The 13,649-nt window shown below is 38.6% G+C and overlaps 1 protein-coding gene across 1 annotated transcript; it reads left to right on the top strand.

Annotated features, from left to right (window-relative positions):
• Window positions 1–9,391: 9,391 nt before the first annotated feature.
• LOC122654425 (F-box protein At2g26160-like) lies at window positions 9,392–10,486 on the top strand. Its single transcript, XM_043848508.1, has one exon. It carries the CDS (start codon window positions 9,392–9,394, stop codon window positions 10,484–10,486), a length of 1,095 nt encoding a protein of 364 aa, XP_043704443.1.
• Window positions 10,487–13,649: the final 3,163 nt, after the last annotated feature.

The raw sequence follows: 13,649 nt of genomic DNA, 5'->3' as shown, positions 1-13,649 counted from the left end.
GGGAAATTTCCTATGTGGTTTTGCCAACAATCTTGGCCAATGAGGTTCAAGCAAGTGCTTTGTTACCAAAGATGTGTTTTTTGGGGCCTAAAAGTGTCCATAAACAAGTTATAGCTTCCAAACAAGTTTCCATGCGTGATAGGAATCAAAATCCATCAAATATGTAAGGTTAGATGCACTTCATATTTGCATAAATCGACATTAGAATGGCTCTGTTCAACATTTACATGCACCGAGTCGACATCGACATAGTGTTGGTCGACAGCAACTCGATATCGACATTGACTATTGCGTACCTTCACGAAAATGGCCATAACTTCTTCGTCCAACCTTCGTTTGATCTGATTCGTTTTCCTACGTACAGAAGACTCAAAGGGCTACAACTTTTATATTTTGGCTAAGAGCTAAATATCGGTATAAATACCATGCATATATCTTGAATCTCCATGATATGCTGACACAACTTTTCTTTGCATCCCACGTGCCAACCTTGAAGATCGAGTCATAACTTCCAACTCCAATATCATGATGATATTATTCAAATTGCATATGGAAGCTAATTCAAGTATTTACCTTTCTTATGTTTTAAGCTTCTAATTAAAAAATTCAATTGGAAGAAGACTCAAAATGGTCATGAAGTTACTCCACAAATATAAACTACAACCTTAAATGCACTTCTTTAGCTTCTTCCAACATCGATCCAAGGTTTGACGAAATTGAAGTGGTGTCAAAGAACATAATTCAAAATCGAGTGGAGGGGCTTAGATGTAGAAGAAATAATTTTCATTGTCAGTTGCATGTCAATATTCAGAGCATTATGTTCAACAATATCAAATGGCTCATCGATGTTAACACTAGGTCAGCTCGATGTCGGTTTGGGCCATTTGACTGTCAACCTCTAGTCTGGATGTCGATTGTGCATTTTGTGCAACTTTTTATGGTTCTATTTTGGATCGGGTTAGTTTCAAAGTAAACTGGGCTGGGTCTAGCCCATCCAAGGTTAGTTTGGAACGTCTAAATACTCATAACTTTTGATCCTTATGTTCAAATCGAGTGATTCAAACCATTTTTCTCCTTATTTCGCATACTACATTTTGGTATTACAATAGGGGATAGTACTGGTCAGCATGGACTGCCTCTAGTGTGGGTCCTACTTGTCAGAATAGAATATTCTTCCAATAAGGGGACAAATGAGTTTATTTTCGTACCAAATTTAGGTATGATGAAATAATCTGTTATTCGGGTGTCTTGGCTCATTTTTAGGATTAATAATCACTTATTATCACATTTTTCGCTTCAAGGATATTTTGGTCATTTTTTATGGACAATTTGGTGGACTTGTCAAAGAGCATGAAAAACCTTATAAATTCATAGATACAATGTCTCTCAGTCTCATGGGATACTCATCATCGTCAGGACGACCTCCGGGGTGATAAAATGAGGTGTCTACAGTTAAATACATTTAAATCCCTAAACTACCCTTGACCATTGTACAGTTACTATTTTACCCTGGAATCTAAAAACCCCAAATTAGATCATTTTCCTCACATGACTTGCAACTCAATCTCCGTCAATCCAGTCGAGCAATGCATTGGAGAAGAAGAAGAAGTCTTGGGTTGGTTGCTTGGTTGAACTAAAACTTCACCTTCTTCTTCAACCTACATCTTAAACCTTCTTCTTCAACCTTTGTGAATTTCTTGATTGCAGAGGAAATTGCATCTATTTCAACGATGGCTATCCCACATTAAACTCAAAGAAGATTTATCATAAAGGCGTATTCTGGTTAGAAGATGATTACATTGAGTTGGCATTGCCGTTGCAGGGTTGCACAGGTAGCAGTAGCAGCAATAGCGAAGAAGAAGATTCTTGCACAGCACCTGCTCTTGCTCCTGCTCCAGCGTGGCTTACTTACAACCAAGTCGAACTGAATGAGTCCAAATCAGACTCCAAGATAGAAAGGAGATCTTGGAGAAATTCTCCATCAATCTAAATTGGGGATTTTAAAATGGGACAATTGCTTAGATCTACATGATAGAAAAAAGATTTACATGTCTAGCGTACTTTAAATGTATTTTACACCAATCAGTTTTAAGGTAGAAAAGATTTACAAAAACCCCAACCCATTAGAAAAAGTTGAGTGAATTTCTTAAAATACCCCAACATCTTTGTAATTTACTAAGTCTCACTCCCTCTCTCTCTTCCGATTTCTGCTAGATTCTATCATCCTTAACAACTTCTTCTTTACTTCTTTCGATGACTAAGGAACATTTCCGCATTCTTATACTACTAGAGTTATCGAACAATGTTTTGAGTCCAATTTGTTTTAGTTTTATTCCTACTCCATCTCAAGTCAGATCTCCTCTTATTACTTTTCTTTGATTCTCTTCTTCTTCTTCCCTTAGTTCTCCCTTGCTTTTGAAGCTGGTCGAAACCTCTGTTTTTTTGGTCAAGTTTCAGTTTGCTTGAATTGTTTATCTTCTTCATACTTGTTACGTTTCTCTCCAAATTTGATACTAAAAGACTAATCTCTCTGAAATTTTAAAATCGATTTCTAGTTTTTCAAATCTGAAAATACAGAAGAACCATTTTCCATACTCTGTTTTTGATTTTTTTCCTGCAACCAACGCATTGCACCATTTTCAACTCTATTAAAATATTATTTTTTGGTCTGAAAGTCATCAAGAGCCAAGCGATTCTGTCGGTGAAATCTCAGCCTTATTTGATACTGCTTTGAGAAGTTACAATTGCAACTCTTAGAAGTATTTGATACCACTGTTGACAGCAAAGTTGTCCCAACTCCAATACCACGGAACCATCTCTCACCTAAACAATCTCTCTTCCGACAGTTCAACTCCAAACCAATGTCCCGCAAGACCTTCCACGCCATCGAAGAATTCGACTTGAAGCTTTCATCTCCCAAGCCAACCCAATTTAAGAAAGCTGAGTACATCGTTCCGGCAGATTTAACCCAGGGAGAGATCGAGCACGAAGAGGAGAGGGGGAGAGAGAAGCACAATGCTTAACTCGAAAGCAATTCTGATTAAAATAAAAAATGAAAGAGATGGAAGGCGGGGGTTGTGAAGCAGTTGAATAAAAAATTCGTGAGGAGAAGAAGAAGTGGGTTGCGAGGTTATTTTAGGTTGTTTATTTTAGTATTTTTAATTTGATGGGGTTAGGTAAATCTTTTCAATATCGTAATTTGTAACTGTAAAACACAATTTATATATTTCAGTTTTGTAAATCTTTTTATTGTTAAGTAGATCCAGGAAATTCTGAGTCCTCTTAGTCTTAGTTGGGCCAGGCCCTAGCAGAGGAATGGGTACAGGTTCGTTGCAATTTCGGCTTCCTCCAACGGTAAAATGAAATGTTCATTTCCCTTGTTTTATTTGTTTAAACTAGGGGTGTCAATTTTGGATCAGAATCGGTAATTGGACCGAAACCGTCTTGCTAGGAACTGGAATCGATTCACCCAATAGCTTATTGGTCTGGATCTGGTCTGGTCCTAGGAACCGTTAGAACCGGAAGAAATGACTAGGTTTGGATTATCATCTAATAAAATCTGATGAATGATGTCATACAAAGGAAAAGCAACTTTAGAAGCTATGTTTTTTGTATTAACTCGACTCATACCTAACAACTGCAATGTATAGATTATTATTTCAATAAAAATATTTATTCATGAACCACCAAATTGGTGATGACTGATGGCGAGTGATTATAATAGTTTGCTATTTCTAAACTCTCTCTATCTCTCTCTCTTTCTGTACATGAACAAAGTCTAAATATGAGGAATTCTGTGAAAGTTGTAGACATCAAAATCAGTTCAAGTCTAACAAATCTGTTCGCATGAGATGATAATATATATATTGACACATTGGAACGTCTACCATTTTTCTAGAGCAACTCCTATTGTCCTTGTTTTAGGCTCTACATTATAATAATGTTTGGACCCGTTTAGGAACCGGAACCAGACCACCCATTACTTAATGGTCCTGGATATCAGATTTGGAACCAGAGAGTTTATTGGTCCAGATCTGGTCTTGACATCCTAGAGCCGAAATCGCTAGAGAACCGAACCGATAGCCCAAAACCATACCAATTGACACCCCTAGTTTAATCCAAAGGGTAAATATGTCAGTTTACTTTTTGGTTTGATTTTAGTTAACACCATACTCTAGAGGGGGATGGATTAGTATTTTAAAAAATGGAGGGGTGAGTTGAGTATCGCTAGATTTTCAATGGTTTCGTGTAATTTACCCTATTAAAAAAATACTAGTATTCATATACGAGTGGGATACTTATTGAATAATCCCAATCCTAACCAAGTTCTTTGTCCCAATTCCTTTTTACAATTGCAAGGGTTTCTCTATAGGAACCGGAACCGCACCACCCATTACTTAATGGTCCTGGATCTCGATTTGGAACCAGAGAGTTTATTGGTCTAGATCCGGTCTTGACATCCTAGAGCCGAAATCGCTAGAGAACCGAACCGATAGCCCAAAACCATACCAATTGACACCCCTAGTTTAATCCAAAGGGTAAATATGTCGATTTACTTTTTGGTTTGATTTTAGTTAACACCATACTCTAGAGGGGGATGGATTAGTATTTTAAAAAATGGAGGGGTGAGTTGAGTATCGCTAGATTTTCAATGGTTTCGTGTAATTTACCCTATTAAAAAAATACTAGTATTCATATACGAGTGGGATACTTATTGAATAATCGCAATCCTAACCAAGTTCTTTGTCCCAATTCCTTTTTACAATTGCAAGGGTGTCTCTATAGGAACCGGAACCGGAACCACCCATTACTTAATGGTCCTGGATCTCAGATTTGGAACCAGAGAGTTTATTGGTCCAGATCTGGTCTTGACATCCTAGAGCCGAAATCGCTAGAGAACCGAACCGATAGCCCAAAACCATACCAATTGACACCCCTAGTTTAATCCAAAGGGTAAATATGTCGAGTTTACTTTTTGGTTTGATTTTAGTTAACACCATACTCTAGAGGGGGATGGATTAGTATTTTAAAAAATGGAGGGGTGAGTTGAGTATCGCTAGATTTTCAATGGTTTCGTGTAATTTACCCTATTAAAAAATACTAGTATTCATATACGAGTGGGATACTTATTGAATAATCGCAATCCTAACCAAGTTCTTTGTCCCAATTCCTTTTTACAATTGCAAGGGTGTCTCTATAGGAACCGGAACCGCACCACCCATTACTTAATGGTCCTGGATCTCGGTTTGGAACCAGAGAGTTTATTGGTCCGATCTGGTCTTGACATCCTAGAGCCGAAATCGCTAGAGAACCGAACCGATAGCCCAAAACCATACCAATTGACACCCCTAGTTTAATCCAAAGGGTAAATATGTCAGTTTACTTTTTGGTTTGATTTTAGTTAACACCATACTCTAGAGGGGGATGGATTAGTATTTTAAAAAATGGAGGGGTGAGTTGAGTATCGCTAGATTTTCAATGGTTTCGTGTAATTTACCCTATTAAAAAAATACTAGTATTCATATACGAGTGGGATACTTATTGAATAATCGCAATCCTAACCAAGTTCTTTGTCCCAATTCCTTTTTTACAATTGCAAGGGTGTCTCTATAGGAACCGGAACCAGACCACCCATTACTTAATGGTCCTGGATCTCAGATTTGGAACCAGAGAGTTTATTGGTCCAGATCTGGTCTTGACATCCTAGAGCCGAAATCGCTAGAGAACCGAACCGATAGCCCAAAACCATACCAATTGACACCCCTAGTTTAATCCAAAGGGTAAATATGTCAGTTTACTTTTTGGTTTGATTTTAGTTAACACCATACTCTAGAGGGGGATGGATTAGTATTTTAAAAAATGGAGGGGTGAGTTGAGTATCGCTAGATTTTCAATGGTTTCGTGTAATTTACCCTATTAAAAAAATACTAGTATTCATATACGAGTGGGATACTTATTGAATAATCCCAATCCTAACCAAGTTCTTTGTCCCAATTCCTTTTTTACAATTGCAAGGGTTTCTCTATAGTATCGCTCAACTCTGTTTTTATTTTGCCAAACAAAAAAATCTCTTTGTTTATTTTTTAACGAAGAGTCCATGTATATATATATGTGTGTGATTAGAGTCAATTCATATTCACGCTGGGTCTGAAATAGTTTCCGCTCTTCAGAAAGTAAATCCTCTGTCTCTCTCTTAAGACCGCGTAAGTAAATCCTCTGTCTCTCTCTTGTTACTTTTATGTTCTTCTTTTGAGTAAGGGTTTTGGAACTGAAATCGTTGGGCAACAGAGAAAAAAAAAAAAACTAATCTTTCTAACTGATTTCGATTCTTATCTATTTGCAGGTTTCTTTCTCCCTTTCCCCTCCTCTGCTTCTAGTTTTCTGATCTCTTGAGTTCTGAATTCTATTGGCTGATATTCAAGTTCCAGACCTACAACTTAGCTTTTCTAGTACAACTAGGATTTATGTTCGCAGCCCGATCTAGAGCTCTGTTTTCAGAGATATTTTACAGACAAATTCTACTGCTGTGGAAGAACACTCGACCAGAAAAGTAGGCTGTTCTGGTTGATTTTTTTTGTTTTTTGTTTTTTTTTGTGTGGGGGGGGGGTGTTTTCCGATTCCGGCTCTTCTATATTGGAGCCTTTTGCATTACCTCCTTGCTAGGAGAGATGAGATTGGACAAAAACCATAGCATTGCTGAATTATAGGTGGCATCTAGGTAATTAATATTAGGTCTAGATCTAATTTCGGTTCAATTTAGTAGTCTGTAAGTCCATAGCATTTGTACCAATTGATTAGAGAGTTTAGAATTAAAGAAAGTTGATTTCTGGGTTGACTTTGCTAGCTACTAGTTTTGAATGTGTTAGTTGTCAAATGGCTGGCTCCTTGCTTGGACAGTAGTAACGAGAAGGGGGGGGGGGGGAATGGGCTTGTTGACTCATGATTCAGGAATTGATGGTGGCATTCCATTGATCGATGAACACAATTAAAACTTGTGTTTTGATCTATGTATGTGCTCTTGTTTCTGTCCTTACCCTACGAGGCACAAGCCTGCTCACCATCATCTGCCATTGTATTGTTGTATTAGATTAAAATCTAAAGACTATGTATAGTGAATCATATATTTCTGATATTGCCATTCACTTTCTGTGCCACTTACATAAGAGAATGGCTTAGGGATATGTCCTTCCTCCTCCTGTTTTGGACTATGTGCTTTAGTACACTTTGAGTGATCGTCTTTTTCAGTTCATGCCCAACCAAAAAGATAATAAGTGATTCCTCACTTGTGTTCAAAGGTGGGTACTTTGGAATATATTGTAATGAAACAAACATAAATATATTATGCATGAGAACCACATGGCTCATGTTCCATAGGTCTTTCCTTACGATTTGGGGCTGAATATCTGTCTATTGATTAGTTTACTGGTTGTTTTGTATGGCCTGGTTGTAATAAGTGGAATCATACCCTACAGGCCATGACTCACATTCTACATATACACCTTTTTGCTGAATTTGAAGTTTAAGAACTTGATTAGTATTAGAAAAATTGAATTCTATTTAGATGGACTTTTTTTTTGTAATCATAGAATTCTAAGTAGTTGACATGCGTCAGGTTGACACAGTCGACAATCTTGCTTACATGGCTAAATTAGTGTTCTCCAATATATGAGTAATGAAAATATGTGTAGGATGACATTTTATGTAATTTGATTGAAACAGAAGATATTTGTTTTTGTTAATATGCACATTCCATACGGGTTTCTATTTTTTTTAGTAGCAGAAACACTTTTTTTTCAAGTTTTACAATACAACATTTTTTTTGTACAGTAACCCCTAAGTGTAGCTTGAAAATTGATTTTTGCTTGATATTTTGTTTCTAACAAACTCTGTCCTATAATTGATTCTGAGATTGGAATGGATGGTTTGATTGTACTATGTAGGTAGTTGACACCTGAGAGCCCACACAAAATATTGAATTTGTGTGTGTATATTGCTGTATTCTTTATGTACGGAACTTTTCCAAATCTAAACGATTAAGACCTGTAATTTTCCAGTTTTTGAATTTTTGGCGTTCTGGAAATGTTTGACTGGATTTTCGACTGCCCTGTTTCCATTTCTGTTTTAACTAACTATGGACCAGATTGGGTGGCTTCAAGCGCTCCCATTTTCCTTATCCAAGTTCAAGTGTGAGTGTTGTACTATGTAGGTAGTTGACACTTGAGAGCCTACACAAAAATGGTGAATTTGTGTGTGTATATTGCTGTATTTTTTTGTACCGAACTTTTCCAAATCTAAACGATTAAGACCTGTAATTTTCCGGTTTTTGAATTTTTGGCGTTCTGGAAATGTTTGACTGGATTTTCGACTGCCCTGTTTCCATTTCTGTTTTAACTAACTATGGACCAGATTGGGTGGCTTCAAGTGCTCCCATTTTCCTTGTCCAAGTTCAAGTGTGAGTGCTGTACTATGTAGGTAGTTGACTCTTGAGAGCCTACACAAAATGGTGAATTTGTGTGTGTATATTGCTGTATTCTTTTGTACTGAACTTTTCCATATCCAAACGATTAAGACCTGTAATTTTCTGTTTTTTGAATTCTTGGCGTTCTGGAAATGTTTGACTGGATGTTCGACTGCCCTGTTTCGATTTCTGTTTTAACTAACTATGGACCAGATTGGGTGGCTTCAAGTGCTCCCATTTTCCTTATCCAAGTTCAAGTGTGAGTGTTGATAAGACCTTCATAGGCCCAAGATAAGTTTCAAACAAAGGGCACATTATATTTTTTGTTTTTCCACTCCGCGAGTTAGGTTTTTCAATGGAGAGTAGGGAGATAACCCTCGACGACAGCAATGGTGGACGTTAACGGCACTAATATAGATATGGGTTTTGTTCATCCTTTAATCCTTCTCCTTTGCACTGTAGGATCTCTCTATGTTCTCTGCTTATTAAGTAAAACAATATGACTTTCATCAAACAGGAAAATAAAATAATGATGATAATAATATTGAATGACATAATTGTTTTTTAGGGTTTTTGACTTCCAAGGGTTGAGTTTGGATTGATAATCTTTGGAAATTGATGAGGCTCTAAAACTTCTCCATTTATGGGTTGAAATTTATAAACAATTTTTGCCTTGCGGTATTTACTATATGTATGTCTTCTTTGTGCTTGCTTCCATCACGTGGCTTAGCAAATAAAGATAATAAAGTTGAAACTTTTGGGACGGTATTTCTTTGACAAGTTCATGTTTGCTTTTCCCCATTTTGGTTTTGTTTTCTGCAATGCTAGCTTTATTTTATTTCTATTATTAACTTTGCTCTTAATTGTTTTTATAGATCTATCTTTTCAACAGTCTATTTGTCACTGCCCTATTTGCACGAGACAAGGAAGGGTATGGGGAACTGGTCTGAACTTTGTGATGACATTCTAGGATTGATTGTGGATCGTTTCTTGGCAATCGAAGATATTGTTCGTTTTGGTGCGGTTTGCCGGACGTGGCGATCAGTTTCAGCCGAGAAGTGGCGCTTCTCTATTGCGTATCCCTGGCTGATGCTTGCGGAGAAGGAAGATAGTGACAACCGTGGCTTCTACAGTCTCGCCACCCAAATGGTTTACCACTTGAACTTGCCAAAGGCCCGTGGCAGGCGGTGTTGGTCCTCCTGCGGTTGGTTGATAACTTTTGGGTTTGATTGGGAGATTGACTTGTTAAACCCCTTTTCTGGGGATAAAATTCAGCTTCCACCTCAACCAAAACCCGAAAATGATTTCCCCACTGAGTTATGTCTCCACCGGATTTTTTTAAGGAAAGTGATATTGTCCTCAAGACCCAACAAAACAACCCCTTGTGAAGATGATGAAAAATGCGTGGTTATGGCGATAATTACCGGATGCAAGACATTATCCTTCTTGAGATTGGGTGATGAAGTTTGGACTCCTATAGACAGTAAGGGTATCGATGACGTGATCTACTTCAATGGTCAATTCTATGCTATCGATGCAACTGGGAAAGTGTGGATGGTTGACATTTCTAGTCCTCAGCCAAAGATGATTGAGTTTGCTGAACCGGGGGATGATATAAACATTTATGCTTATTTTTATCTTGTGGAGTCAGCAGGAGAACTCTTTATGCTTGCACGGGATCTTTATGAGGGCGAGGGCGATCAACTTATGCGTATTCATGAAACAGATGGTTTTGATGTTTACAAGTTCAATTTTGATAACAGGAAGTGGATGGAGGTGAAGAGCCTGGACAACCGTGCCCTGTTTGTGGGTGCTAATACCTCCTTCGCCATCTTCCCTTCTAACCATTTACAATGCGAACCCAACTGTATCTATTACACCGATGACTACCCACAGGGTCTCAAGGAAGGAGGTGGTAATGACATGGGAGTGTTTCGGTTGGAGACTGAGGAAATTGATGATCACTATGTTGGCCCCGACATCCTTTCTCGTATTTCTACACCTCTTTGGATTTGTCCTTTTCTGTAGGAGAGAGAGATTGCGGCTGGATTTATTGTATATGATAACTTAATTTGTGTTGATTTCCTTACATTCGTTGAAGTTGTTTTTGTTTTTTTAAATGGATACTGTTTGATGAGTAAAATTATTTCTTTTCATGAGATATTGATTATATTGATTATATTGATTATATTGATTAGGTAGTATCATATCAACTGCTGGTATTGATTGAAAAGACCGCCCAGGAGATAGCTATTTTTTGTTTTTTGCTTAAAACAGGAGATAAATCTAAATTTTGGCTCTGAGCAAATTTTTTTTTGGTAATGAGAGATTTATTCATTCAAACGTGTACAAGATGTATTGATTGAAAGGGCTACCCAGGAGATAGATCTAAATTTTGTCTCTTCTATAACTGCTTATGAATCTTAGCTATTGATCTACCAAAAAAAAAGTAAAAAAGTTTAGCAATTGAGGATCTGTGTAGCTCATTTGTGCTAGGTTTTGACAATTAATACATCCCATGTCATTCCTTAAAGAACAAATCCATGCCCTTAAGTTTAAGCAAAATTCGATAACAAATAAGAGAGGGAAGTGAGGGTTGGGCATTGTGTCAGTTTTTGGTAAGCTAATGGTATGAGCCAATCACAGGACTAGACACAGGAGGATAAGGAGAAGGATCAAGTTCTTGTACGAGAATGCCTCATAGGTGTACAGATGCAATCCACATGTGGTTCCCACCTGGGGTGGCTTCCATCTGTATGCTTGTGAGGCATTCTCGTACGAGAACCAGATCCCAACTCGAGGGTAAGAGGGTTCCCTTTTTCTATTGGGAGAGTAGAGAGGATGACACATGATAGGTACCTCATACCTAGCAGCATAGCCAATCTTTTCCCCATAAGAGAGAATGGTTACTTTCAAAAGACTTAAAAATCATATTTTAATAATGAGAAAATTCTGGGCACACCAGTGGTGTAGTGTAAGTGAGTGTCAACTGTGTCCCTCTCTTCCCCCCTTTAAAATGACTCATCTACCCCTCTTATATGATACTCCATCCTGCACCCCCATTGATGCCGCCCGCTAGTTTACCGCACAACAGTTTGCCTATCTCTCTCCATTAAATAATTTAAGACTAAGACACCAATACTCATACATCAAATGTTCCTAATATTCTATTTAGTTAATTTCATATTTCTTTCATATAATAATAATAATAATTTGAAGTCCTTATTGGATCATATGGGTCTTAAGGCTTTTATTTTTTGGTTTTTCTTTGTAATGGGCTTAACCTTAAGGGGAAAATTATCGTCTCCAATTCCCTATAGCTCGGTAGTGTGGCAGTGCTAATGCGGATGTATGACACATGGCAGTTCGGACATCTAACGGTTCAAGCTCATTGACTATGTGGAGCTCAGACTATTGAAAGTCCGAGCTACCACGTGTCAAACATCCACACTAGCACTGCCGCACTGCCAAGCTATAGGGAATTGGAGACGATAATAATCCACCTTAAGATCGGAGCCTAGTTATTTAATTCTCCGATTAATTCGCGAATAATTTGGCCGAATCAAATTATTCCAAATAATACGATTATTTCTTGCCGAATTCGAATTAAAAATACAAATCGGAAAAAGTAGCGACTTATTAGAATTATTTAAAAACTCGCGTTATATTCAGCCGAACCGAATTGTATCCTAATAATTCGGTTAATTAAAAAAACTCAAAAAAAATCCTGTTACGTATTCCTCTAGGGTTGCACTTTCACCCCTTTAATAGTTTAACTCTTTTACAGTTTTACCGTGACTCTGTGTCTGTGAGAGAGACAAAGAGTCAAAGAATAGACCAAGTTTGCCGTCTGGGACTCTGAGGTGCTTCTTCTTCTCCGACTCCGGCCACCGCTGCAAGCAACAACCTTGCTACCTGCAAGGCTGCAACAGCTATCTCGTACTTTCGTGACTTCCATCCCACATTCCCACATCCCATCTACAGATTTGTTGCCTCGTTCAGAGATTGGAACACTCCATCTGAAGCTATCTTCTTCTTTTCCGTCTCTATTCAGATTTCAGCCAGCGAGACTATCTCTCTTCTCCGTCTGCCTCTGTAAGTATTTTCTAATTTCTCAACCTTAGTGACTGAGTTGATTGCTCCAGATAAAACCTGGGATGTTGTCAGGCTTAGGTCCTTGTTCTCTTCTCTTGAGGTGGAAGCGATTCTAAAGATCCCTATCAGCCGTCATGACTGCCAGGATAGGGTTTGCTGGGGGCCCCACACTAAGGGGCTCTTCTCTGTAAAGTTTGCTTACCGTTTGGGAGCTTCTCTCTCTCCGCCTTCTTCTTCCTCGGGAACTAGGATTTCCTCTATTCCAAAGATTGTCTGGAAGATTATTTGGTCATCTAGTATCCCTCCAAAAATCCAAACCTTTGTTTGGAAAGCGTGTGTTAATGCTGTTGGGGTATTGGCTAACCTCCATCGTAGGAACGTTGTTGCTTCCAACTTATGTCCGGGCTGTGGTGAAGGCTTAGAAACTGTTGTGCATGCTCTCTTGCAATGCCCTCAAGCTCTTCAAGCGTGGTTTGCTTCTTGTGTCTCTCTGCGGACATTGACTCACCCTAGTTGGTCAGTTTCAGATTGGGTAGTGCATTGGGGCCGCCTTCCTGGCATTTCGAAAAAAGAACAAAGGGAATGCTTCTCTGCTCATGCAATCATCCTTTGGGAGATATGGAAGCGTCGGAATGCTATGGCCTTTCAGAAGAGTGTTCTGGCTTTTCGATCTTGGGTGACTTCTGTTAACAAGTGTGTGACTGAATCATTATTGATCCTTAATCCCCCCTGCTTCCCCGCCACCCCCCCTTTTCCCCGGCCCTCTCCTTGCCTGGTGGTGGGGGTTTTTCACATTTTTACTAACGCCTCCCTATCCGATAGGCCTAGGGCTATGGGTATGGGGGCGGTTATCACTACTGATCTTGGACGCCTGTACATGGTGTCTACTGAGCACGACTTCCCTAGCTCAGCTATTATTGGGGAAGCTAGAGCAATCCGTCTGGGGTTGCAAGAGGCAGTTAATGATGGGCTTCGTCGAGTTGTTCTCCATTCCGACTGTCAAGTTCTTGTAAAGTGTCTGCTGGACCCCTTACTCCACCCCTCGATTGAAGTCTCCATCATTATGATGGATTTAAGGCTTCTCTCTTCATGCTTT

The sequence above is a fragment of the Telopea speciosissima genome, chromosome 1, assembly GCF_018873765.1.
Source record: "Telopea speciosissima isolate NSW1024214 ecotype Mountain lineage chromosome 1, Tspe_v1, whole genome shotgun sequence".
In the NCBI taxonomy this organism is placed as follows: Eukaryota; Viridiplantae; Streptophyta; class Magnoliopsida; order Proteales; family Proteaceae; genus Telopea; species Telopea speciosissima.
The sequence above is the reverse complement of the archived record's forward strand: the minus strand, read 5'-3'. Positions and strand labels throughout refer to the sequence as shown.